General features: G+C 44.4%; 1 protein-coding gene across 1 annotated transcript in view; it reads right to left on the bottom strand.

Annotated features, from left to right (window-relative positions):
• Positions 1-27,119, bottom strand: part of NEK11 (NIMA related kinase 11) — a 406,370-nt gene that overhangs the window by 49,205 nt on the left and 330,046 nt on the right. The window contains exon 15 of the mRNA XM_069730081.1: positions 16,217-16,313. Within this exon, the coding sequence (XP_069586182.1) occupies positions 16,217-16,313 (97 nt within the window). The remainder of the gene's footprint in view (positions 1-16,216; positions 16,314-27,119) is intronic.

The following is a 27,119-nucleotide window of genomic DNA, read 5'->3' as shown; positions in this document are numbered from 1 at the left end:
AGTAAATGGCAGCGCTATATGGCGGTGGAAGCGAACCCTGTTAAGCCACAGGTCCGCAATACCGCACTAATAGTCAACAACTGGAGCGTGGTATCGTGGGTAACACGAGGTCCTAAATAGACCTGCTTCAGAGCGTCCAGGAAGAGAGGAGCACTCTGTACCACACGATCATCTTGCTCCCATAGTGGCGTTGCCCACTCCAACGCCCTGCCCGACAAGAGAGATAGAATAAATCCCACTTTCGCCCATTCCGTAGGGAAACGTGACGCCAGGAGCTCAAGGTGTATGGAGAACTGGCTCACGAATCCGCAACATTGTTTACTGTCACCAGCAAACTTGTCAGGAAGCGGGAGCCGGGATAAAGTCGGAGCAGGGGTGGCAGCAGACAGACTGGCTGCGGCTACACTTGCAGCCTGAACAGCGACAGCAGTGACATCCACAGCTGAGGTTGAACGCTCTAGAGCCGCCAACCTTCCCTCCAGATGCTGGATGTACCGCTGTAAGTGCTGATCGTCCGCCATTTACTAGCCAGACCCTGGCACTAGTGTTCTGTTAGGACTGGCAGAACGCACCAAGTATAAGATGAAATATTAATAGGTGCGTTTGCAGTCCGGGGTCCACCGTGCAGGTGAAAACCTGCTGCTAGTAAATGGCAGTGCTATATGGCGGTGGAAGCGAACCCTGTTAAGCCACAGGTCTGCAAAACCGCACTAATAGTCAACAACTGGAGCGCGGTATCGTGGGTAACACGAGGTCCTAAAAAGACCTGCTTCAGAGCGTCCAGGAAGAGAGGAGCACTCTGTACCACACGATCATCTCGCTCCCATAGTGGCGTTGCCCACTCCAACGCCCTGCCCGACAAGAGAGATAGAATAAATCCCACTTTCGCCCGTTCCGTAGGGAAGCGTGACGCCAGGAGCTCAAGGTGTATGGAGCACTGGCTCACGAATCCGCGACGTTGTTTACTGTCACCATCAAACTTGTCAGGAAGCGGGAGCCGGGATAAAGTCGGAGCAGGGGTGGCAGCAGACAAACTGGCTGCGGCTACACTTGCAGCCTGAACAGCGACAGCAGTGACATCCACAGCTGAGGTTGAACGCTCTAGAGCCGCCAACATTCCCTCCAGCTGCTGGATGTACCGCTGTAAGTGCTGATCGTCCGCCATTTACTAGCCAGACCCTGGCACTAGTGTTCTGTTAGGACTGGCAGAACGCACCAAGTATAAGATGAAATATTAATAGGTGCGTTTGCAGTCCGGGGTCCACCGTGCAGGTGAAAACCTGCTGCTAGTAAATGGCAGTGCTATATGGCGGTGGAAGCGAACCCTGTTAAGCCACAGGTCCGCAATACCGCACTAAAGAGTGCAAGCAAGGAGTCAGCGAACTCAATCCCAAGACTCAGGGTTGAAGTCCGTTCAGACTACTTGCGCACAACACCGCAACTGGGTGTGTTAGGTAACTGATAGTTAGAGCACCGAAGTGCGAACTGTGCCGAGCTGGCAGACACCACTAAGCACCCAGACGTGGGTCAGGAAGCGCACTACTGGCGCGTGGCACCGCAATAGACACTGATTCGTGTGTGACACGTTGAGTGGTTAGTCGGGCGCTAGATAGCAGCCATACACCTTTCCCGAACAGTCATACAATAGAGTAGAGGTATTTAATGAACGACTTGCACTCACAACAAACACACGTATACAATTGTACACTAGCGCATGGCCGTGCGGTCATGCGAAGCTTATATAGCTGCAGTACATTCAGGACCTTCCAATAAAGGACCAATGGGCAGCTGCCACAGAAGTTAGCCCTTTCAGGACCCTCCAGGAGGACCAATGGGAACCGCTGCAGCATCTGAGCATGTGACCCTCGATCTCCAACGGGAGATCTCACCCTGGGCATGCTCAGAAGGGAAAAAGCAGGACTTAGTCTCAAAAGCGTCCACTCCCTGCTGCCCAGCACTGGCTTTAATGGCAAAAGCTGGAGAAGCAACAGCAAGCTTAAGCACAGAGTGAGACTGAGCCAGACGCAAGGACCGTCATCTCTGTTGAGCAGGTTTCACTACGGCAGGAGAAGAATGGGAGACCGCAGCAGAAATGGCCCGAGATTTCCCCTGTGCAGAAGCAGGAACTCGACCCCTAACATTAACCCCCTCCTAGGGCCCCCCCTCCTTGGGCCTTGCTACGCTCGAAGGCAGCAATGAGCTGCGAAGCCCAAATGTGCTCAGCAAGATCCCAGGATCTATCCTCAGGACCGTAACCCCTCCAGTCCACCAAATAAGATTTTTTGCCATGAACCACCTTGCACCCCAAAATAGCGTTCACCTCGTAATCATCCGTAGACGAGCCCGACGTCCCGGTAGATGACTCAGAAAACCGGGACATGTACACGGGCTTAAGGAGGGACACATGAAAGGTGTCGGTGATACCTAGGCGTGGAGGAAGGGCTAGACGGTAAACCACAGGATTAACCTGTTCGAGGACCTTGAAGGGACCCAAGTAGCGAGGAGCAAACTTAGTGGACTCAACCTGCAGCCTGATGTTACGAGCGGAGAGCCACATTAAGTCGCCAGGAGCAAAGGTCGGAGCAGGGCGCCGATGTGCATCGGCGGAGGACCTCATTCTCTCCTTGGAGGCCCAGATGGCATCCTGAGTGCGGTCCCAAATGTCTCGTGCCTTTACTGCCCAGTCTGCCACCCTGGAGTCAGCAGAGGACACGGGCATAGGCACTGAAACCCACGGATGCTGGCCGTAATTAAGGAGGAAAGGAGTCTGACTGGTGGAATTGGCTACAGCGTTGTTAAGGGCGAACTCTGCCCATGGTAACAAGGATGCCCAATCATCCTGCCTGGCAGAGACAAAATGTCGCAGATATGTGACCAAGGTCTGGTTGGCTCTCTCTACCAACCCATTCGTCTCGGGATGATAGGCAGAAGAGAGATTTAACTCAATAGTGAGAAGATGACAAAGCTCTCTCCAGAAACGAGACGCAAACTGAGGACCCCGATCACTTACAATTTTGTCCGGCATACCGTGAAGGCGGAAAATATGTTTAATAAACAACGCTGCCAAGACCCGTGCAGAAGGTAGCCGAGGAAGCGGTACCAAATGCACCATTTTAGAAAAATGGTCGTGATTACCCAAATGACAGTACAGCCACGTGACTTGGGCAAACCCACCACAAAGTCCATCCCGACCATCTCCCAGGGCCTGTCTGCCACCGGCAGAGGATATAACAATCCAGCTGGCCGTTGACGAGGAGACTTATTTTTGGCACAGGAGACACATGCCCGAACATAGTCTCCGACATCATGAACCATATGTGGCCACCAGTACATTCTCGCCAGCAACTCAGATGTCGTCTTTGCCCCAAAGTGTCCACCCACTCTGGACGAAAGAGCCCAAGAGAGAACCTCCGGTCGCAAATTGATGGGAACAAAAGTCTTGCCCGGAGGCACAGACTCTAGCGAAACCAGAGCTACGGTTCTCAGACTCTCTGAAGGGACAATAAGCTGAGGCTCCTCTTCCTCCTCAGTTGACACAAGGGAGCGAGAGAGAGCATCAGCACGAATGTTCTTCTCCCGGGCGAGATAATGGAGAGTGAACTGGAACCGGGAGAAGAACAAGGAGCATCTGGCCTGACGAGAATTCAGCCACTGGGCTGTACGCAAATAGACCAAATTTTTGTGGTCCGTGAAGACTTGGAAAGGAAACCGAGCACCTTCCAAAAGATGTCTCCACTCCGAAAAGGCAAACTTCATTGCTAGCAACTCCCTATCCACAATGGAGTAATTTCTCTCCGCTGGTGTGAAGGTCTTTGAGAAGAAGCATGGATGCTTCCGACCTTGAGCATCCTTTTGATAGAGGACTGCTCCAGCACCAACGGATGAGGCATCCACCTCCATAAGGAATGGCTTATCCACATCAGGATGATGTAAGATGGGAGCGCTAGCAAAATGGGACTTTATAGAAGTGAAGGCCTTGGAGACCTCTTCCGACCACAATTTGGGATTCGCTCCCTTCTTGGTGAGGGATACCAAGGGAGCTACCAAAGTTGAGAAGTGGGGGATGAACTGGCGATAGTAATTTATGAACCCCATAAAGCGCTGCACCGCTTTAAGAGAATGGGGTTCTTGCCAGTCCATCACAGCCTGTAGTTTGGCAGGATCCATAGCCAATCCCTGAGCCCAGATGATATAGCCCAGGAAAGGTAAAGACTCCTGCTCAAACACACACTTCTCCAACTTTGCATAAAGGGAATTCGCCCGTAAGAGTTCGAAGACTCTGCCAACATCTCTCCGGTGGGAGTCAATATCTGGAGAGAAGATGAGAATATCATCCAGATAGACTATGACCGAGGTGGAAAGCATATCCCGAAAGATATCATTGACAAAGTCCTGAAAAACGGCTGGGGGATTACAGAGCCCGAAGGGCATCGCCAGACACTCATAGTGCCCATCCCTGGTATTAAAAGCCGTTTTCCATTCGTCCCCCTCACGGATGCGAATCAGGTTGTAGGCACCCCGCAGATCTAGTTTGGTGAATACCTTTGTTCCCCTTAGCCTGTCAAAGAGCTCAGAAATCAGGGGCAATGGGTACTTATTTTTAATGTTGATAGCGTTAAGACCCCTGTAATCGATGCAAGGATGTAATTCCCCATTCTTCTTCTGTACGAAGAAGAATCCCGCCCCTGCAGGAGACACTGACTTCCTAATGAACCCTCTTGCCAAATTCTCCTGGATGTATTGAGACAGCCTCCGTCTCAGGGAGAGAGAGGGGATATACCCTTCCCCGAGGAGGTTCAGCTCCAGGCAAGAGATCAATAGGACAGTCGAAGGGGCGATGAGGCGGTAGAGTCTCTGCAGCCTTTTTAGAGAATACGTCAGCATAGCACCAATAGCAATTGGAAAGAGAAGAAAGGTCTGCGGGTACCTCGGTAGTAGAAACCTGTACACACTCACTCACACACCTGCCCATACAAGACTTACTCCAACCCAATATTCTCCCTGAGGGCCACTCAATATATGGGGAGTGGAAACGGAGCCAGGGTATTCCCAGCAAAATCTCATCCATTCCCTTGGGAAGGACAAGTAGGGAAATAATCTCCTGGTGGGAAGGGAACATAGACAACGAGAATGGAACAGTCTGGTGTGTGATTTGTAGTGGAAGTGTCGCCCCATTCACAACTCTGTTACAGGTTTGGCGAGCATTACTAGTGGTATAGCGTGGCGCAGAGCAAAAGCAGAGGACATGAAGTTTCCGTTTGCTCCTGAATCAACACAAAGCTCGACTGTTAGAGTGGAGGAGCCTAACAGGATTGTCCCTTAAAAGGACAGTTTGGAGGAAAATGCAGCTGTGTCTAGTGAACCTTCCCCAATGGTTACTAGACGCGATCGTTTTCCGACCGCCGTGGACATTTATTGGCGTAATGCCCTAATTGGTGACAATTTTTGCAAACCACGGGTAGTCGAGCGGCCTGAGACTTAGGTCCCGCTCGAGAAACCTCCATGGCCTCATGGGAGTCGGACGCCAAGACAGGAGACTCAAGAGATCTGGCGAAGGTGGGAGCCAGCCGAAATCTCTGCCTACACTGGGTCCGCTCTAACCTCCGCTCGAGAAAACGGAGGTCGTTGCGGGTAGATACTGAAATAAGCTCCTCCAGTGTGGCGGGTATCTGCCTGGTGGCCAAGGCGTCCTTCACGCGATCTGCCAGTCCCTTCCAGAACACCGGAATTAGAACTTTGTCTGGCCACTCTAACTCTGAAGCTACAGTTCGGAAGTGGACGGCAAACTGGCTGACCACGGACGAGCCCTGAGTAATAGTCAACAACTGGAGCGCGGTATCGTGGGTAACACGAGGTCCTAAAAAGACCTGCTTCAGAGCGTCCAGGAAGAGAGGAGCACTCTGTACCACACGATCATCTCGCTCCCAAAGTGGCGTTGCCCACTCCAACGCCCTGCCCGACGAGATAGAATAAATCCCACTTTCGCCCGTTCCGTAGGTAAACGTGACGCCAGGAGCTCAAGGTGTATGGAGCGCTGGCTCACGAATCCGCGACGTTGTTTACTGTCACCAGCAAACTTGTCAGGAAGCGAGAGACGGGATAAAGTCGGAGCAGGGGTGGCAGCAGACAAACTGGCTGCGGCTACACTTGCAGCCTGAACAGCGACAGCAGTGACATCCACAGCTGAGGTTGAACGTTCTAGAGCCGACCAACCTTCCCTCCAGCTGCTGGATGTACCGCTGTAAGTGCTAATCGTCCGCCATTTACTAGCCAGACCCTGGCACTAGTCTTCTGTTAGGACTGGCAGAACGCACCAAGTATAAGATGAAATATTAATAGGTGCGTTTGCAGTCCGGGGTCCACCGTGCAGGTGAAAACCTGCTGCTAGTAAATGGCAGCGCTATATGGCGGTGGACGCGAACCCTGTTAAGCCACAGGTCCGCAATACCACACTAAAGAGTGCAAGCAAGGAGTCAGCTAACTCAATCCCAAGACTCAGGGTTGAAGTCCGTTCAGACTACTTGCGCACAACACCGCAACTGGGTGTGTTAGGTAACTGATAGTTAGAGCACCGAAGTGCGAACTGTGCCGAGCTGGCAGACACCACTAAGCACCCAGACGTGGGTCAGGAAGCGCACTACTGGCGCGTGGCGCCGCACTGGCGGTCACAGCAATAGACGCTGATTCGTGTGTGACACGTTGAGTGGTTAGTCGGGCGCTAGATAGCAGCCATACACCTTACGCGAACAGTCATACAATAGGGTAGGGGTATTTAATGAACGACTTGCACTCACAACAAACACACGTATACAATTGTACACTAGCGCATGGCCGTGCGGTCATGCGAAGCTTATATAGCTGCAGTACGTTCAGGATCTTCCAATAAAGGACCAATGGGCAGCTGCCACAGCAGTTAGCCCTTTCAGGACCCTCCAGGAGGACCAATGGAAACCGCTGCAGCATCTGAGCATGTGACCCTCGATCTCCAATGGGAGATCTCACCCTGGGCATGCTCAGAAGGGAAAAAGCAGGACTTAATCTCAAAAGAGTCCACTCGCTGCTGCCCAGCACTGGCTTTAATGGCAAAAGCTGGAGAAGCAACAGCAAGCCTAAGCACAGAGTGAGACTGAGCCAGACGCAAGGACCGACGTCTCTGCTGAGCAGGTTTCACTATGGCAGGAGAATGGGAGACCTCAGCAGAAACGGCCCGAGATTCCCCCTGTGCAGAAGCGGGAACTCGACACCTAACACTAATTACATAGGTTACACTATGTTACAAAGGTTTTGTCCCTCGGACAATTTTGAGTGTTCCTGATAATTTTTTCATGCTGATTTCAGAAATGACTTCAGATTTTACCTATCACGTAAGGTTTTTGAGAAATGATACAAAACTCATACATGAACTTTTTCTGAAACAGCATATTCTGAATTTTCCACTGAAATAACAAATATCACTGATCTACACAAATGCAAGCACATATTATGCAAATTCCTCTCAGGCGCAGTGAATCATTCGGCTGACCGTGTACGGAGCATACCACATCTTCTGGGCAGGGGAGGAATCAAAAGACAATACTGACATTACAGCAGGAGATCACGAGGATTCATTTTGTGAGGTAAAATATTTCAGTGACTGTTTTTAAACAACATTTTACCTGACAAAATGTATCCTATGCGATCTCAAGAGAGCACAGACGGGAGAAGTCAGCACATGGGGAAAGAGAGAGTGGATAGGTGTGTGAGCACATGGGGGGGAGAGATTCTCAACGCTGCAAAGCCTGCCCTCATTGTGACATTACTGCCTTCATCTAGTTACTATCATATATGCGATTCACCAGAATACTTTTCATTTTAAAAACTGAAGGTTTATTTTGAAATGTTGCGTCGGTGTCTCAACAGCAGTGATAATTTCTGCTACATATGCGGAGAATATACAATGAAAGCACAAAAAAAGAAAATGACTCCACTTGTTAAAAAAGCATATGAACTATACTTTGAATGTTCAATTAGAGATCAGGACAAACAATGGACACCTCATATATGCTGTGCATCTTGTTCTAGAAGCCTTAGAGCATGGCTGAATGGATCACGACCTTCAATGCCGTTCGCTGTCCCAATGATATGGAGAGAGCAGAGAAATCATGTAACAGATTGCTACTTCTGCCTTACAAATGTAATAGGATATTAAGCAAAGAACAAGAAATCAATAGAATATCCTAATCTTCCTTCAGCCATAAGACCAGTGCCACACAATGAAAGTCTTCCTGTTCCAAAGCCGCCCGAAGTATGGACAATGGAGGATGACGAAGATGAACTAACAATGTCAGTGGAAAATGAAACTGCTGCAGACCCAGACTTTGAGCCTTCTACATCTAATCCACATCTGTTCAGTCAAGCTGATCTGAGTTACTTGGTCAGAGATTTGAAATTGTCAAAGAGGCAGGCAGAAATATTGGGATCAAGACTACAAGAATGGAATCTCTTATTGCAAGGAACAAGAGTTTCCGTTTTTCGCAGTCGTCAAGAAGACCTTAATTAATTTTTCAACCATGTCGACACTTTAACCTTTTGCAACGATGTCTTGGGGTTGTTTGGTGCTCTTGGATGCGAACATGACCCGAAGGGATGGTGACTGCTCAGGCGACTCATCAGTTTTAATTCTGAAGGCTGTTTTACTACACAACGGAAATATCTATCCTTCTATACCTATTGGACATGCTGTACACATGAAAGAAACATATGAAAATATGGAGTTACTGTTGACCCACATTAATTATAGAAATTATAACTGGAACATTTGTGGTGATCTAAAAGTTGTGGCTCTTCTTCTTGGACTGTAGCTTGGATATACCAAGTATTGTTGTTTTATTTGTGAGTGGGACAGCCGTGCATGAGAAATGCACTATTTCAGAAAGTACTGGCTACTCCGTGAAAACCTGGTTGTTGGACAGAAGAATGTTAAACATAATTCTCTTGTTGATCCAGCAAATATATTTCCCCCTCCTTTGCATATTAAACTTGGGCTTATGAAAAATGTTGTCAACGCAATGAACAAAGAATCGGAAGACTTTTCTTACTTATGACAGAAATTTCCAAGAATAAGTGATGCAAAGATTAAAGAAGGTATTTTTATTATCCCACAGATCAGAGATATAATGAATGACAGTAGCTTTGATGGTCTTTTGCAAGGTGCTGAACAAGTGGCATGGAGAGTCTTTAAAGATGTGACCTTCAACTTCCTTGGCAACAGAAGGGCACCGAACTTTGAACAACTCGTGGACAACATGCTCACAGCATATCATTTGATAAAATGCAATATGTCACTAAAAATGCATTTTCTACATTCTCACTTGGACTTTTTTCCAGCCAATCTTGGTGCTGTTAGCGATGGACACGGTGGAAGATTTGACCAAGACATTGCACTGATGGAGAAAAAGTACCAGGCAAAGTGGAGTACGTCAATGCTGGCTGACTATTGCTGGAATCTTAGCATTGGACACTCATAGACGAAAATCATCTGCAAAACACTTTTGAACAATTGGTTTTGCTACTGACATCGATGCACATGTATGTACTGTCTCGGACGTTATAATGTAGACTATAAACTGTTGTTTCTTAAAAACCTTACGTGATCCAGACTTTTGTAGCACATATTTGTGTTCAGCATATCAAAATCTATAAGATACAATAAAATTTTCTCAGGGGACAAGAACTTCCCTGAAATATTTGGCGCAGTGCTATTAAAAGAGAGAAGGGGACACGGTCATAATTGACAATTATGCCTACAGTTATTGTGTTTGCCTATATATTATTTACTGACCTATAAGATTTTATTGGCTAATACTTGTTTCTACTAATATCAAAGCAGTTTAATAGTTTCAGCTCAATATGCGGTAACAATATTTTTTTATTTTTAACAGATTTTATTCTTAATCTTTTCACCAAAAAGAAATCTGTGAGTAAGATCAACCACCCCCCACCCAAAGTGAATTTAGAAAACTATGGGTCTTGGACATATAAATCCATTCACACCACATTATATCTCCTGTTACTGCATTCCATAGTAATTACCGTATTTTTCAGACTATAAGATGCACTTTTTCCCAAAAAAATTTGGGGGAAAATGGGGGTGTGTCTTATAGTCGGAATATACTTACAAGTGTTTTGGGGGTGCTCTGTGGTGCGGGAGGACTCCGCTGGCATTTTGTGAAAGCCCGGAGTCCCCCGCACATCCATTGCTGTGATGCCCTCTGGGAAAATGGCCACCAGGGGCGGCGCATGCTCAGATTGAGATCTTGGCAACGAGATCTCGTTCCAAGATCTCAGAGCAAGATCTCGCTGCCAAGATCTCAATCTGCTGCGATGCGGTGGCCTCCGGGAAAATGGATCTCATTTGCTGAGATCTCAATCTGAGCATGGCCGCCTTCAACAGCCATTTTCCCGGAAGCCACCGCATTGCAGCAATGGATGTGTGGGAGCTTCTGGGCTTTCTGAAAATGCCGGTGGAGCCCCCCCGCAACTCAGAGCACCGCCGAACCTGCGGCACCAGTCTGGGATGGGAGTCATATCACCAGACCACCGAACACCCCCTGTGACCAAGCTCCACCAGAGCTGCTGAAATCCCCCCCCCTCCCGGTAAGCTGAATTCAGACTGTAAGATGGACCCCCATTTGACACATTAATTTTTTCCCCTATTTTCCTTCTGAAAATGTGGGGCGCATCTTATGTTCCGATGCGTCTTATAGTCCAAAAAATACGGCAGCATTTTAATTCATATGCACATGACGCATTAAGTGTGACAGATCACTCCCAACCTTGACAAGGGAAGTCCACCACTGTACCTAGCATACACAATGCCTTATAAGTTCCTACTTAGTCCCTATGGACATGCCTCCCAACAGATTTCTTCCACAAGGATAAATCAGTGTAGTGTATTCTGAGGAACTGTGTAACTGAAAGATAAGACCAATAGGTCTTGATGCTGGACTGTCAGCCTGCAGATATGTGCAATGCATGTAGTGTTCATTGTGAGCCTAAATCTGAACATCTTATCAGTTGCTAAGCATCAGAGTAGTGACAACATAACATACAGTGGGTACAGAAAGTATTCAGGCCCCTTTAAATTTTTCATTCTTTGTTTCATTGCAGCCATTTGGTAAATTCAAAAAAGTTCATTTTTTTCTCATTAAGGTACACTCTGCACCCCATCTTGACTGAAAAAAGCAGAAATGTAGTAATTTTTGAAAATGTGTTAAAAAAGAAAACTGAAATATCACAAGGTCATAAGTATTCAGACCCTTTGCTCAGTGTTGAGTAGAAGCACCCTTTTGAGCTAGTACAGCCATGAGTCTTCTTGGGAATGATGCAACAAGTTTTTCACACCTGGATTTGGGGATCCTCTGTCATTCTTTCTTGCAGATCCTCTCCAGTTACGTCAGGTTGGATGGTGAACAATGTTGGACAGCTATTTTCAGGTCTTTCCAGAGATACTCAATTGGGTTTAGGTCAGGTCTCTGGCTGGGCCAGTCAAGAATGGCCACAAAGTGGTTCTGAAGCCACTCCTTTGTTAACATAGCTGTGTGCTTATGGTCATTGTCTTGTTGGAAGGTGAACCTTCGGCCACGTCTTAGGACCAGAGCACTCTCTGTACTTGGCCGCATTCATGTTTCCTTAAATTGCAACCAGTCGTCCTGTCCCTCCAGCTGAAAAAAGTCCCATAGCATGGTGCTGCCACCATCATGTTTCACTTTTGGGATTGTATTGGGCAGGGGATGAGCAGTGCCTGGTTTTCTCCACACATACCACTTAGAAGTATCACCAAAAAGTTCCATTTTCATCTCATCAGACAAGATAATCTTATTTCTGATAGTCTGGGAGTCCTTCATGTGTTTTTTTTTAGCAAACTCTATGCGGGCTTTCACATGTCTTTCACTGAGGAGAGGCTTCCGTTGAGCCACTCTGCTATAAAGGCCCGACTGGTGAAGGGCTGCAGTGATAGTTGACTTTGTGGAACTTTCTCCCATCACCCTACTGCATCTGTAGAGCTCAGCCACAGTTATCTTGGGGTCCTCCTTTACCTCTCTCACCAAGGCTCTTCTCCCATGATTGCTCAGTTTGGCTGGACGGCCAGGTCTAGGAAAACTTCTGATGGTCCTAAACTTCTTCCATTTAAGGATTATGGAGGCCAATGTGCTCTTAGGAATCTTGAGTACTGCAGAAATTGTTTGTAATGTTGGCCAGATATGTGCCTTGCCGCAATTCTGACTCTGAGTTCCTTGGCCAGTTTCTTTGACCTCATGATTCTCATTTGGTCTGACATGCACTGTGAGCTGTGAGGTCTTATATAGACAGGTGTGTGCCTTTACAAATCAAGTCCTATCAGTTTAATTTAACACAGCTGGATTCCAATGAAGGCGTAGAACTATCTCAAGGAGGTTCACAAGGAAATGGCCAGCATGTGATTTAAATATGAGTGTCTGAGCAAAGGGCCTGAATACTTATGACCCTGTAATATTTACTAACACAATCGGGAAGCACCAAAATATAGTGTATCTGAGAGCGAAAAAATTCTGCTCTCCCCAAACACCAGCACGGTGTCCTATCACTGGGACCACTCCAGACAGATATGAGCGCAAAAGAATAGAGTGATAAAGTCCACAAAGACATAATTATTATAAAAATGTCAATCTTATTTTTATTAAAGACAGAAAATAACAACAAAACATATATAATCGGTCAGATGCTGCAAAAAAGTGCTGTATGCACCATGCAAACTCAGGAGGAACAATAAGGAAGAGACATGACGGAAAAAAGAGAGAAGGGAAGGGGAAAACGCTCCCTATGTATCCTTAAATAGCTATAGAGCGCTAGTGCACATATGCAGTAAAGGGTCCCACAGGTATCCCATATCCCCCAGTGTCAGCTTCCCTGCACTGTGTAAGCGCCGGCCGTAAAGCAGAGTGGTGACGTCACCGCAGTGCTCTGCTTTACGGCCGACCAGAGCTGACACAGTCAGTGCGGGAAGCTGACGCCGGGGGACGTGACAGGAATGTGAGTATGTACTGTTTTTTTTTTTTACTTTTACAATGGTAACCAGGGTAAATATCGGGTTACTAAGCACGGCCCTGCGCTTAGTAACCCGATATTTACCCTGGTTACCAGTGAACACATCGCTGGATCGGCGTCACACACGCCGATTCAGCGATGACAGCGGGTGATCAGCGACCAAAAAAAAGGTCCTGATTATTCCCAGCGACCAACGATTTCCCAGCAGGGGCCTGATCGTTGGTCGCTGTCACGCATAACGATTTTGTTAACGATATCGTTGCTACGTCACAAAAAGCAACGATATCGTGAATGAAATCGTTATGTGTGAAGGTACCTTTAGACATGCAAAGAACTTCACATAAATTGAACACATCTCTAGGCCAGCACTCCAGTGTAATGGTCCATCAGCCCTATATTTAGGTCACACCGTTACTCACAATGAACGCCCCTGATGGATTCCCGTGGAAGAAATGCATAGGGAGCCATGTAGGGACTTCCAGTGCATTGTATATGTAATGACAGCTGCATACTACTCATGCCAGGACAGGAGTTAATTGGGCACCCTAAGGTGTGATAGGCTTTTCAGGGCATAAAAGGTTATTCCTTCAAAGCCCTCATGACTTTGAATTAGGTTTAACCAAACTGCATGATGACTCTCATAAAGTGGGGAAAAAAGTATTTAATCAGCCATCAATTGTGCAATTTCTCACACTTAAAAAGATGAGACAGGCCTGTAGTTGACATCATAGGTAGACCACAACTATCAGAGTCAAAATGAGAAAACAAATCCAGAAAATGACCTTGTCTGTTTGGCAAGATATATTTTGCAAATTATGGTGGAAAATAAGTATTTGGTCACTAAAAAAAGTTCATCTCAATATTTTGTTATATATCCTTTGTTGGCAATGATAGAGGTCAAACGTTATCTGTAGGTCTTCACAAGGTTGGCACACATTGTTGGTGGTATGTTGGCCCATTCCTCTATGCAGATCTCCGCTAGAGCAGTGATGTTTTGGGACTGTAGCTGGGCAACATGGACTTTCAACTCCCTCCAAAGGTTTTCTATGGGGTTGAGATCTGGAGACCAGGACCTTCATATGCTTGTTATGAAGCCACTCCTTCATTGCCCTGGTGGTGTGCTTGGGATCATTATCATACTGATAGTCCCATCCATGTTTCATCTTTAATGCCCTTGCTGATGAAAGGAGGTTTGCACTCAAAATCTCACGATACATGGCCCCATTCATTCTTTCATGTACAAGGATCAGCCATTCTGGTCCTTTTGCAGGGAAATAGCCCCAAAGCATGATGTTGCCACCCCCATGCTTCACAGTAGGTATGGTGCTCTTTGGATGCAACTCAGTATTCTGTCTCTTCCAAACATGACGAGTTTTGTTTCTACCAAACAGTTCTATTTTGGTTTCATCAGACCATATGACAGTCTCCCAATACTCTTCTGGATAATCCAAATGCTCTCTAGCATACTTCAGATGGGCCCAGACATCTAATGGCTTAAGCAGGGGGACACGTCTGGTACTGCAGGATCTAAGTCCCTGGCGGCGTAGTGTGTTACTGATGGTAGACTTTGTTACTGTGGTCCCAGCTCTATGCAGGTCATTCACTAGGTCCTGCCATGTGGTTCTGGGATTTTTGCTCACCGTTCTTGTGATCATTTTGACCACACGGGGTGAGATCTTGCGTGAAGCCCCAGATAGAGGGAGATTATCAGTGGTCTGGTATGTCTTCCATTTTCTTATTATTGCTCCCACAGTTGATTTCATCACACCAAGCTGCTTGCCTATTGCAGATTCAGTCTTCTCAGCCTGGTGCAGGGCTACAGTTTTGTTTCTGGTGTCCTTCACCAGCTCTTTGGTCTTCACCATAGTGGAGTTTGGAGTGTGACTGCTTGAGGTTGTGTCTTTTATACTGATGATAAGTTCAAACAGGTATCATTACTACAGGTAATGAGTGGAGGACAGAGGAGCCTCTTAGAGAAGAAGTTACAGGTCTGTGAGAGCCAGAAATCTAGCATGTTTTTAGGTGTCCAAATACTTATTTTCCACCGTAATAAGCAAAATAAATCTTGCCAAATCAGACAAGGTGATTTTCTGGATTTGTTTTCTAAATTTTGACTCTCATAGTTGTGGTGACTGAGGCTAATTACAGGCCTCTCTCATCTTTTTAAGTGGGAAAACTTGCGCAATTTGTGGCTGACTGAATACTTTTTTTCCCCACTGTATCTCTGTTTTGGGATTTGAAGAGGAGTGGGAAAGTCGTGGAAATGGACAGTGTGCTATGATTTACACATACCTGTCATATTCTACCTTTTGGGTGAGAACATTCTTTTTGGATATTATATGAACCATGTGGTAATGGACAGTGTGCGATTTGTACATTTATGTTACAGAGTTTTATGATAACCTGGGAGTAGTTGGACCACTGGTAGTTTCATATATACTGACCTGCAGTGGCAGCACAACCGTCAGATACCTGATACACATGTGGTTATTAGATCTGTTGATTTCCAGCAATTACTGGCTCTATTGTAAAGTCACGTTTTGTACTCTCTGCTGTTGTTGCAGCAGCATTTTTCATATTCTCATATATTGCTTGCTGTATATAAAGTAGTTAGTTGTACGTATTAATTGTGTTAGTTGAATAGAATTACTTGGCTGCTTGATTTTTAATTTTAATTAGATTTAGAACGTTAAACTATAAAATTTACTTTTTCTTGCATCTTATATATGTAAGTTCTCACTTTGCTTGGTGCAGCAATATCACTGCACAAGATTTATTTTTCTTTATATCATGAGTCCTGCCTCAATGTAAAAAAATTAATATAATCGAACATGACTGATAATTAATCATGAACCTCATAACCTTGCATAATTTAAAAAGACATAAAGAGATGACAGATTACAAACGAAGGAAAATGCTGCATAAAATGTAATTATTTTTGCAACCATTTTTTAAATTCAAAATGCACCTTTCATAATCCGGTTATATATGATTTTACATTTTACTTCGCAATGTACAAGACAAGCAAGATTGTATTGGAATAGACTACAATAACCTGACTTGCACACAACAGAAAATAAGCCTGCAAGAATTCAGGCTGACATATACCTTGGTTTTCCAATTATCCCTACAAAATGGAAATAACACTTACTCTCTCATGCGCTTCAGCTTAGTCTGTGCCATAGTGTCGTTGATACCACTTGATGGCCTGGGAATTGATGGAGACACTTTGGTGGCAGTCTGAGTATCTACAAATCAATGTGTAGAGAGACAATGCAATTCAATGTTCATTTTAATGGCATTATGGAGCACTGGAATTCTAGCAGATAATACAATGAGAAATTGCCTTGTTAAAGTGGTACATAAAGCAGATTACAGGCAATGTGTAAAGTGTCTGGAAGACAAAAATTCCACTACTAGATGTACATTCATTAAAGAGGGGAGTTTGAGCAACTGGAAAAACAACATAGAAGTAAAAGCAGCATATAAAGAAAAATATGTGCAGCAGGCAACCTAAACATTCAATTCCATGATTAGTACAAAATCTAAGTAAAAATAAAGAAAATGTCTGAAATACTTCAGTTATCTTTTATAACTTTCCAATATTCTTTTCAGCTGTTTTTGTGCTATCCATAAGTAACACATGAGCAACAACAATTAATGGCCATTATTGTGCTCATAGGCGTTGATGTTATATAGTGTAAAAAAAAAACCCCTATACAATGAAAAATTTGGATTTGGATGAAGGAATGTTAGCAATTAGTGTCAGGCAGCTGCTGATAAAGGCAAATACAATCCTGCTCATTTTTATTGGCACCTCTTCATGGTTTTCATAGACTGTACAATATCTTCAGGAATAAATGGAAATGTACCACAGTTATATCTCAGGATTTTTTAAATTAGTGGTCCAAAAGTAATACAACAATAAAACATTGTTTTTTATCTTACATGTTACAATTTCAAAGAAGAAACAGAATAAACAGCATGTGCAGAAATAAAGACACCCCTAATTAATTTTTGGTTGCACATTCTTTGGCATTGATGACAGACTCCAAACGTTTCTTGTAGCTTCTTGCACTTCTTAGCTGACATTTTCTCCCACTCTTCCTTTGCAGGTTGTTCAAGCTCTTGAATGTTTGCAGGATTCTTTTTCCTAATGGCATATTTCAGCTTACTCCAAAGATTTTCAATGGTTTTGAGGTCAGGTCTTTTTCAACCATTCCTGTGTACTTTTGGATGTGTGCTTTGAGTCATTGTCTTGCTGGAGGACCCAGGATCTTCGACTCAAACCAAGTTTTCTTACAATGGCTAGGACATTTTCCTCTAAAATCTCTTGAAAATTTTCTCATTTCATAATTCCTGTGACATGGTCAAGGCCTCCAGTAACAAAGCAACCCCACAACATTATGGATTCTCTACCATGCTTAACTGTTGGTACAGTGTTCTTTTCCTTCTAAGCTTCATTACGCCGTCTATAAACAAACTGTTGATTTGCATTGCCAAAATGCTCTATTTTTGTTTCATCTGTCCACAGAACATTTTCCCAGGATTGTGGTTTGTAAAGGTACTGTTTGGTAAAGATCAGTTGTTCCTTTTTGATGCCTTTTCTTCAGCAATGGTTTCTTCCTTGACCTTTGCATATAAAGCTCTGCTTGGTTTAGTGTGCACCATATAGTACTTGTTGAAACCATGACCCAAGACTGTTCCAAGTTGGCCTTCAGGTCTTTGGATGTTTGATGTGGTGTTTTTTCCACCATTTGCACCAACCTTCAAAAACATCTCTTGTCGATTTTCCTTTTTCCCCCATGTCCAGGGAGGTTCTTGATGGTACCATGCTTGGCAAACTTCTTTATAACATTGTGCTCTGTTAAAACTGGGATACCAATGTCTTTGGAGATAGCCTTATACCTTTTGGAAGTCTTATGTTTGATAATAATAGCGGTTCTGATGTTCTCAGACAGTTCCTTTATCTTCACCATTGTGACAAAGGAACAGGGCCTACCATGCGGCATTTTAAAACACTGAAGTCATCATTCATTGGCTAATTCATGTCATATGGGCACCGACAATTAATCACAGGTGATTCTTATTTGTGATTTACCACAGGTGAGTCAAAATGTGTTTCCATACTAATTTAATGTAAAGGGTGAGAATACCAGTGTCACAGCAAGCCTTATGTTTTTCTATTTTTCCCTCCCATTGATTTATGTTTTAAATTATTGTTTATCTTTTGCTCTTTTGCATTTAACACAAGTGCTCTATACAAAAAAACTGTTTCACTTGATTCATTCACATTCCACATTATGTACTTAAACTACATGGGTGTCAATAACAATGAGCAGGACTGTACATTTATGGGATGCATCAAAAGGGGCATAGATGTACCTAACTAAAATGTATTATACATATAATTTTTGGTGCAGTTGTTGTTTAAGTTTTTCAAAAAAAGTGGATTTAAAAGGAATAGAAAGTATTAAAGGGGGTGTCCAGGCACAACATGACCTGTCATCAAAATCCGATCGGGAGGGGTCCTATATCCAGCATCGCCAAGCCTCTGAACAGCTGTTCGGCTGTGACTGCTCTGGTTAAATAATAATAATCTATATTTTTATATAGCGCTAACATATTCCACAGCGCTTTACAGTTTGCACACATTGTCATCGCTGTCCCCGATGGGGCTCACAATCTAGAATCCCTATCAGTATGCTTTTGGAATGTGGGAGGAAACTGGAGTGCTCGGAGGAAACCCACGCAAACACAGGAAGAACATACAAACTCCTTGCAGATGTTGTCCTTGGTGTGATTTGAACCCAGGACCCCAGCACTGAAAGGCTGCAGTGCTAACCACTAAGCCACCCTGTTGCCACCAAATATAAACTTTTTGAACAAATCTCCAGTTGTCTTAAACATAGGGAAAAAAGTGCTTAACAACCTCAAATAGACCATTTAGAATAAACCCCATCATCCATTACAATTGACGCAATCTGCTACATTTACTTAGAAAGACACTGCCCCCTGAGTGATGTTTGCTTTACCTTACTATATAAATTCAGCTATATGCTATAAATTCCAAATTAAGTTACTATTCTATCGACAGCTTGATTACAACTTATATGGACACTGTATAAGACCAATTCCAAAAAAAGTTGGGCTGCTGCATTAAACGTAAAATGTAAAGAACATAAGAAACTAGTGATGTGGAAATCTCTCATAATCATATTTTATTCACAACAGAATATAGAACCAATAGCAGAAAGTGAAAGCTAGACATTTTCACAATTCATTTTTAAAAAATTAACTCATTTTGAAATTGATGTCAGCAACAAATCTCAAAAAGCTGTGATGGTAAACAAAAAGCAGGAAAAGTGGTACCAATGAAAAACAGCTGGAGGATCAATTTTCAACTAAGTCACATAACTAAGTAAAAAGAGAATGCTAGAGAGGCAAAGTCTCACATAAGCAAAGATGGTCAGAGGTTCACCAATCTGTGAACAACTGTAGCTAAAAATTGAGGAACAATTTCAGAAAAATGTTCCTCAATGTAAAATTGCAAAGACTTTCATCAATATCCCATCATCTACAGTGCAAGATATTATCAAAAGATTCAGTGATTCCTGAGAAATTCATTACACAAGGGACAAGGCATGGTCGTCCATGCGATTGCCGCCTGGTGTAAGCTGCACTCAGTGCAGGTGTGATGCCCGCACCGCTCCTGGCACTTTAACCCCCTAAATACTGTGATTGCTTGCAATCACAGCATTTAGCAGGCATACAGAGGGATGGAGCGTCCTCTGCACTCTGATCAGCTCCCCCGATGTCATCGCGGGGGTCCGATAATTTCCCTGGTGAGCCAATGTCGTCATGACGACAGACAGGTCACCAGGCTATGGAAAGCCCCTCAGACCATGCGCAAAGAATGGTCTCAGGGGCTTGTGTTAGTGCAGCACCGACAGTTATAATCCATTGCAATGTTCGTGCATTGTGATGAATTATAACTGCAATCAGGCTGCTGAAAGTGTAAGTCCCATATTGGGACAAAGTAAAAGAAGTTAAAAAAATATTTATTTTAAAAAAATGAAAATAATTAAAAAATATATATTTATGGTACTGATAAAGTTTTATTTTTATGTAAAAAAATAACCCCAAAAAAATACACGTTTGGTATCGTCGTGTCCGGGATGAACTGCCCACTGTTCCGCTAGTTAACTCCTTCAGTGAACAGAGTAAGAAAAAAAACGGGCAAAAAACTATGCTTTTCAACATATTGCCGAACAAAAAGTGGATTAAAACACAATCAAAAAGATGAATGTAAATAAAAATGGCTTCACTGAAAACATCATCTTGTCCTGCAAAAAACAATCCGCAATACAGCTTCATAAGCGGAAACATTTTAAAAAATATAGCTCTCAGAATGAAACAATGCAAAAAGATTTATTTTTCTATAAAATAGTTTTTATTGTGTAAAAAACCAAAACATAAAAAAAATTCTGTAAAATGTGGTATCACTGTAATTGTACTGACCCGAAGAATAATAGAATAGATAGATGTGCCTTTTCTGGGTGGCTACGGGCTGCTATTTTCCGACTGGGGGGACGAATGTCCATGGGCCCTTTCCATCCTGAAGAATACAAGCCCCCAGCTATCTGCTTTAGCTTGGCTAGTTGTCAAAACTGGGGGGGACCCCTTCATTCTTGATAATTAGCTTTGCTAAAAGTGACAGCTGAAGGTTGCAGCCCCCAGCTGTCACTTTTGCAGTGACCAGAAGTAAACTTTTTACCTCTGATCACAGCTACGGACTCATGCGGATTTTACTGCTAATCAGAAGCAGTGTTTGCCGTGCTGTCATGCGCATGACAGTGTGGCAAACACTGGATGTTCGGGCCCTCCATTCAAGTGAATGGGGTTCAGGTTCGAGTTAAGATGCTGTTCTGGTACCTGAACTTTTTTTAACGGTTGGGTCAAATCTGCCGGATCCGAACATCCAGAGGTCCACCTCCTCTTCGCTCCCCAAAAGAAATCCAGCAAATTCTGCTCTCCCAAATACAAATGCCCCTTTCCCATCTGAGGCCCAATGTGCCTAAACCACATTTAGGGTCCACATGTTTGGCAATTCTATAGTGATGAGAGACCGCCAAATTTATGGGTGCATGTCTCCAGAAGCATGAGCTGGGCATAACGTACTGGTCAATACAACGTACTAGTCACTATAACTTACTGGGCACTACGATGGCAGTTTGCAATTAACTCAGTAACATCCACTGCTTTTTGTTTCTGGAAAACACCCATGGAGTCAAAATATTCACTACACCTGTAGATAAATTCCCAAAGAGGTATAATTTCCAAAATGGGGTAATTTGACGGGGGATTCTGCTCTGTCCCTCTCGAGTCTCGCTGCATGGCTAAGCAGTATTGTACAGCCACATATGGGGTATTTCTGCATTCAGCAAAAATTGTAGGACACATTTTGGTGCCATTTTTACCCATTTCTCCTTGTCAAAATGTAAAATTTGGCTCTAAAACTTTATTTTTGAGGCAAAAATGTAATTATTTTTTCTTCACTGCCCAATAGTATAAGGGTATATGCACACGTAGAATGGTCCACTGCAGATTTTTCCCGCAGTGGATTTGATAAATCCGCAGGGCAAAAACATGGTGTTTTTTTCTGCAGATTTATTGCGGATTTACCGTGGTTTTTGTGCGGATTCCACTGCGGTTTTGTATTATGGAGCAGGTATAAAACCGCTGCGGATTCCGCACAAAGAATTCACATACTGCAGAATGTAAACCGTTGCGTTTACGTGCGTTTTTTCCGCAGCATGTGCACTGCAAACGCATGGGAAACCGCTGCGGACCCGCAGCTGCGGAAACGCTGCGGATCCGCAGCAAAATCCGCAGCATGTGCACATAGCCTTAAACTCCGTGACACACCTTTAGTGTCAATATGATCACTGCAAACCTACATAAATTCATCAAGAGGAGTAGTTTGTAAAATGGGGTCAATTATGAGGAATTCTGCTGTTTCGGCACCTCAGAGGTTCTCCCAGTGAGTCATGAGTCATGAGTCATTAGTGGGGTAGCACGGTGGCGCAGTAGATAGCACAGCAGCCTTGCAGCGCTGGAGTCCTGGGTTCAAGTCCCACTAAGGACAACATCTGTGTGCAACCTGTAAAGTGCTGCGGAATATGTTAGCGCTATATAAAAAATAAAGATTATTATGGCACCCGCAAACCATAACAGTAAATTCTGCACTATAATATTGGTCTCCTTTCCACTCTGCCTGAAAAGTATTTCCCATTTACATGTAGGGTATTTGTGAACTAAGAAGAAATTTTAACAACAAACAGGTCCATTTTTTCAATTAGCCCTTAGAAAAATTAAGAACTTGGGGCTGAAACAACATTTTCGTGGTAAAAATGTAATTATTCTTTCTTCACCGCCCAATAGTATAAAATTCCGTGAAGCATATGTGGTGTCATTATGATTACTGCACACCTAAATGAATTCATTGGGGAGGGCAGTTTGCAAAATTAGGCCATATATGGGGGGGGGTCTGATGTTCTGGCACTTCAGGGGCTCTGCCAATGTGACATGACATCCTCAAACCATTCCAGCAAAATCTGAATTCCGATATGGCGCTTCTTCCCTTCTGAGCATTGCACTGTGCCTCAAAAGTAGTTTTTGACCACATATGGGGTGTCAGCATACTCAGGAGAAATTGCACAACAAATTTTGAGGTCCATTTTCTCCTGCTATCCTTGTGAAAATGAAACTAATTGGGCTCTAAAACAATAGCTTTGTGGGGAAATGTTTTTTTTTTCATTTTCACAGATGTAAAATTCTGTGAAGCACTTGGGGGTGGTTCAATGTGCTCACAACTCATCTAAATATATTCCTTGAGGAGTCTAGTTTCCAAAATGGGGTTACTTGTGGGGTTTTTGCACTGTTTAGGCAAATCAGGGGCTCTCCAAACACAACATGACACCCGCACACAATTCCATCAAAGTCTGCATTCCAAAACGTCACTCCTTCCTTTCTGAGCTCTGCCGTGCACCCAAATAGTAGTTTTCCTCCACATAAGGGGTATCAGCATACTCAGGAGAAATTGTACAATAATTTATATTGGGCAATTTCTCCTGTTATCTTTAAGAAAATAAAAAAAACTGGGGTTAAAATTACTTAGTGGAAAACGTGAATTTTTATTTTCACAGCTCAACGTTATAAACTTCTGTGAAACTACTGAGTGTTCAAGGTGCTCACCACACATGTAGATACATGCCTTGAGCAGTTTAGTTTACAAAATGGGGTCACTTGTTGGGGATTTCTACTATTTAGGCACATCACTGGTTCTCCAAACGGGACATGGCGTTCATTAAAGTTTTCAGCAAATTTTGCATTCAAAAAGTCAAATGGTGCTCCTTCCCTTCTGAGCTCTGCCATGCACCCAAACAGTAATTTTCATCCACATATAGGGTATCGGCATACTCAGGAGAAATTGCACACCAATTTTTATGGTGCAATTCCTCCTGTTACCCTTGTGAAAATAAAAAATGGAGCTAAAATAACATCTTTGTGAGAAAAACTTGATTTTTTTTATTTTCACAGCTTAATGTTATAAATATCTGTGGAAGAACCTGAGGGTTCAAGGTGCTCATCACACATTTAGAAACATTCCTTGAAGGGTTTAGTTTACAAAATGGGGTAACTTGTGGGAGGTTTCCACTGTATAGGCACATCAGGGGCTCTCTGTTATGGCTGGCAATCAGGCAACACAGCGTGCAGTAATCAGCGCACATACAGAGATCTGGCAAAAACCCAAAACAATAGGACGAGCTCTGAGACGTGGAATCTCTGTAGACTGCAGTACCTGAACTGTCCTCACACAACTGGAAGCAGCAGTGGATTGCGCCTAACAACTACCTATGCAACTCGGCACTGCCTGAGGAGCTGACTAGCCTGAAGATAGAAATACAAGCCTGACTTACCTCAGAGAAATACCCCAAAGGAATAGGCAGCCCCCCACATATAATGACTGTTAGCAAGATGAAAAGACAAACGTAGGAATGAAATAGATTCAGCAAAGTGAGGCCCGATATTCTAGACAGAGCGAGGATAGCAAAGAGAACTATGCAGTCTACAAAAAACCCTAAAATGAAAACCACGCAAAGGGGCAAAAAGACCCACCGTGCCGAACTAACAGCACGGCGGTGCACCCCTTTGCTTCTCAGAGCTTCCAGCAAAAGATAATAACAAGCTGGACAGAAAAAACAGAAAACAAACTAGAAGCACTTATCTAGCAGAGCAGCAGGCCCAAGGAAAGATGCAGTAGCTCAGATCCAACACTGGAACATTGACAAGGAGCAAGGAAGACAGACTCAGGTGGAGCTAAATAGCAAGGCAGCCAACGAGCTCACCAAAACACCTGAGGGAGGAAGCCCAGAGACTGCAATACCACTTGTGACCACAGAAGTGAACTCAGCCACAGAATTCACAACAGTACCCCCCCCTTGAGGAGGGGTCACCGAACCCTCACCAGAACCCCCAGGCCGACCAGGATGAGCCACATGAAAGGCACGAACAAGATCTGGGGCATGGACATCAGAGGCAAAAACCCAGGAATTATCTTCCTGAGCATAACCCTTCCATTTGACCAGATACTGGAGTTTCCGTCTAGAGACACGAGAATCCAAAATCTTCTCCACAATATACTCCAATTCCCCCTCCACCAAAACAGGGGCAGGAGGCTCCACAGATGGAACCATAGGTGCCACGTATCTCCTCAACAACGACCTATGGAATACATTATGTATGGAAAAGGAGTCTGGGAGGGTCAGACGAAAAGACACCGGATTGAGAATCTCAGAAATCCTATACGGACCAATAAAACGAGGTTTAAATTTAGGAGAGGAAACCTTCATAGGTATATGACGAGAAGATAACCAAACCAGATCCCCAACACGAAGTCGGGGTCCCACACGGCGTCTGCGATTAGCGAAAAGCTGAGCCTTCTCCTGGGACAAGGTCAAATTGTCCACTACCTGAGTCCAGATCTGCTGCAACCTGTCCACCACATAATCCACACCAGGACAGTCCGAAGACTCAACCTGTCCTGAAGAGAAACGAGGATGGAACCCAGAATTGCAGAAAAATGGAGAGACCAAGGTAGCCGAGCTGGCCCGATTATTAAGGGCGAACTCAGCCAACGGCAAAAATGACACCCAATCATCCTGGTCAGCGGAAACAAAACATCTCAGATATGTTTCCAAGGTCTGATTGGTTCGTTCGGTCTGGCCATTAGTCTGAGGATGGAAGGCCGAGGAAAAAGATAGGTCAATGCCCATCCTACCACAAAAGGCTCGCCAGAACCTCGAGACAAACTGGGAACCTCTGTCAGAAACAATATTCTCAGGAATGCCATGTAAACGAACCACATGCTGGAAGAACAAAGGCACCAAATCAGAGGAGGAAGGCAATTTAACCAAGGGCACCAGATGGACCATTTTAGAAAAGCGATCACAGACCACCCAAATGACAGACATCTTTTGAGAAACGGGAAGGTCAGAAATGAAATCCATCGAAATATGTGTCCAAGGCCTCTTCGGGACCGGCAAGGGCAAAAGCAACCCACTGGCACGTGAACAGCAGGGCTTAGCCCTAGCACAAATTCCACAGGACTGCACAAAAGCACGCACATCCCGCGACAGAGATGGCCACCAGAAGGATCTAGCAACCAACTCCCTGGTACCAAAGATTCCTGGATGACCGGCCAGCACCGAACAATGAAGTTCAGAGATAACTTTACTAGTCCACCTATCAGGGACGAACAGTTTCTCGGCCGGACAACGATCAGGTTTATTAGCCTGAAATTTCTGCAACACTCTCCGCAAATCAGGGGAGATGGCAGACACAATGACTCCTTCCTTGAGGATACTCGCCGGCTCAGATAACCCCGGAGAGTCGGGCACAAAACTCCTAGACAGAGCATCCGCCTTCACATTTTTAGAGCCCGGAAGGTATGAAATCACAAAATCAAAACGAGCAAAAAATAACGACCAACGGGCCTGTCTAGGATTCAAGCGCTTGGCAGACTCAAGATAAGTAAGGTTCTTATGATCAGTCAAAACCACCACGCGATGCTTAGCACCCTCAAGCCAATGACGCCACTCCTCGAATGCCCACTTCATGGCCAGCAACTCTCGGTTGCCCACATCATAATTACGCTCAGCAGCAGAAAATTTCCTGGAAAAGAAAGCACATGGTTTGAACACTGAGCAACCAGAACCTCTCTGTGACAAAACCGCCCCTGCACCAATCTCAGAAGCATCAACCTCGACCTGGAACGGAAGAGAAACATCAGGTTGACACAACACAGGGGCACAGCAAAAACGACGCTTCAACTCCTGAAAAGCTTCCACGGCAGCAGAAGACCAATTAACCAAATCAGCACCCTTCTTGGTCAAATCGGTCAATGGTCTGGCAATGCTAGAAAAATTACAGATGAAGCGACGATAAAAATTAGCAAAGCCCAGGAATTTCTGCAAACTTTTTAGAGATGTCGGCTGAGTCCAATCCTGGATGGCCTGAACCTTAACCGGATCCATCTCGATAGTAGAAGGGGAAAAGATGAACCCCAAAAATGAAACTTTCTGCACACCGAAGAGACACTTTGATCCCTTCACGAACAAGGAATTAGCACGCAGTACCTGGAAAACCATTCTGACTTGCTTCACATGAGACTCCCAATCATCTGAGAAGATCAAAATGTCATCCAAGTAAACAATCAAGAATTTATCCAGATACTCACGGAAAATGTCATGCATAAAAGACTGAAAAACAGATGGAGCATTGGCAAGTCCGAACGGCATCACCAGATACTCAAAATGACCCTCGGGCGTATTAAATGCCGTTTTCCATTCATCTCCCTGCCTGATTCTCACCAGATTATACGCACCACGAAGATCAATCTTAGTAAACCAACTAGCCCCCTTAATCCGAGCAAACAAGTCAGAAATCAATGGCAAGGGATACTGAAACTTAACAGTGATCTTATTAAGAAG

This window comes from Ranitomeya imitator, chromosome 6 (assembly GCF_032444005.1).
Source record: "Ranitomeya imitator isolate aRanImi1 chromosome 6, aRanImi1.pri, whole genome shotgun sequence".
Lineage (NCBI taxonomy): Eukaryota > Metazoa > Chordata > Amphibia > Anura > Dendrobatidae > Ranitomeya > Ranitomeya imitator.
Note: the sequence above shows the minus strand (reverse complement) of the source record. Positions and strands in the feature narration are given on the sequence as shown.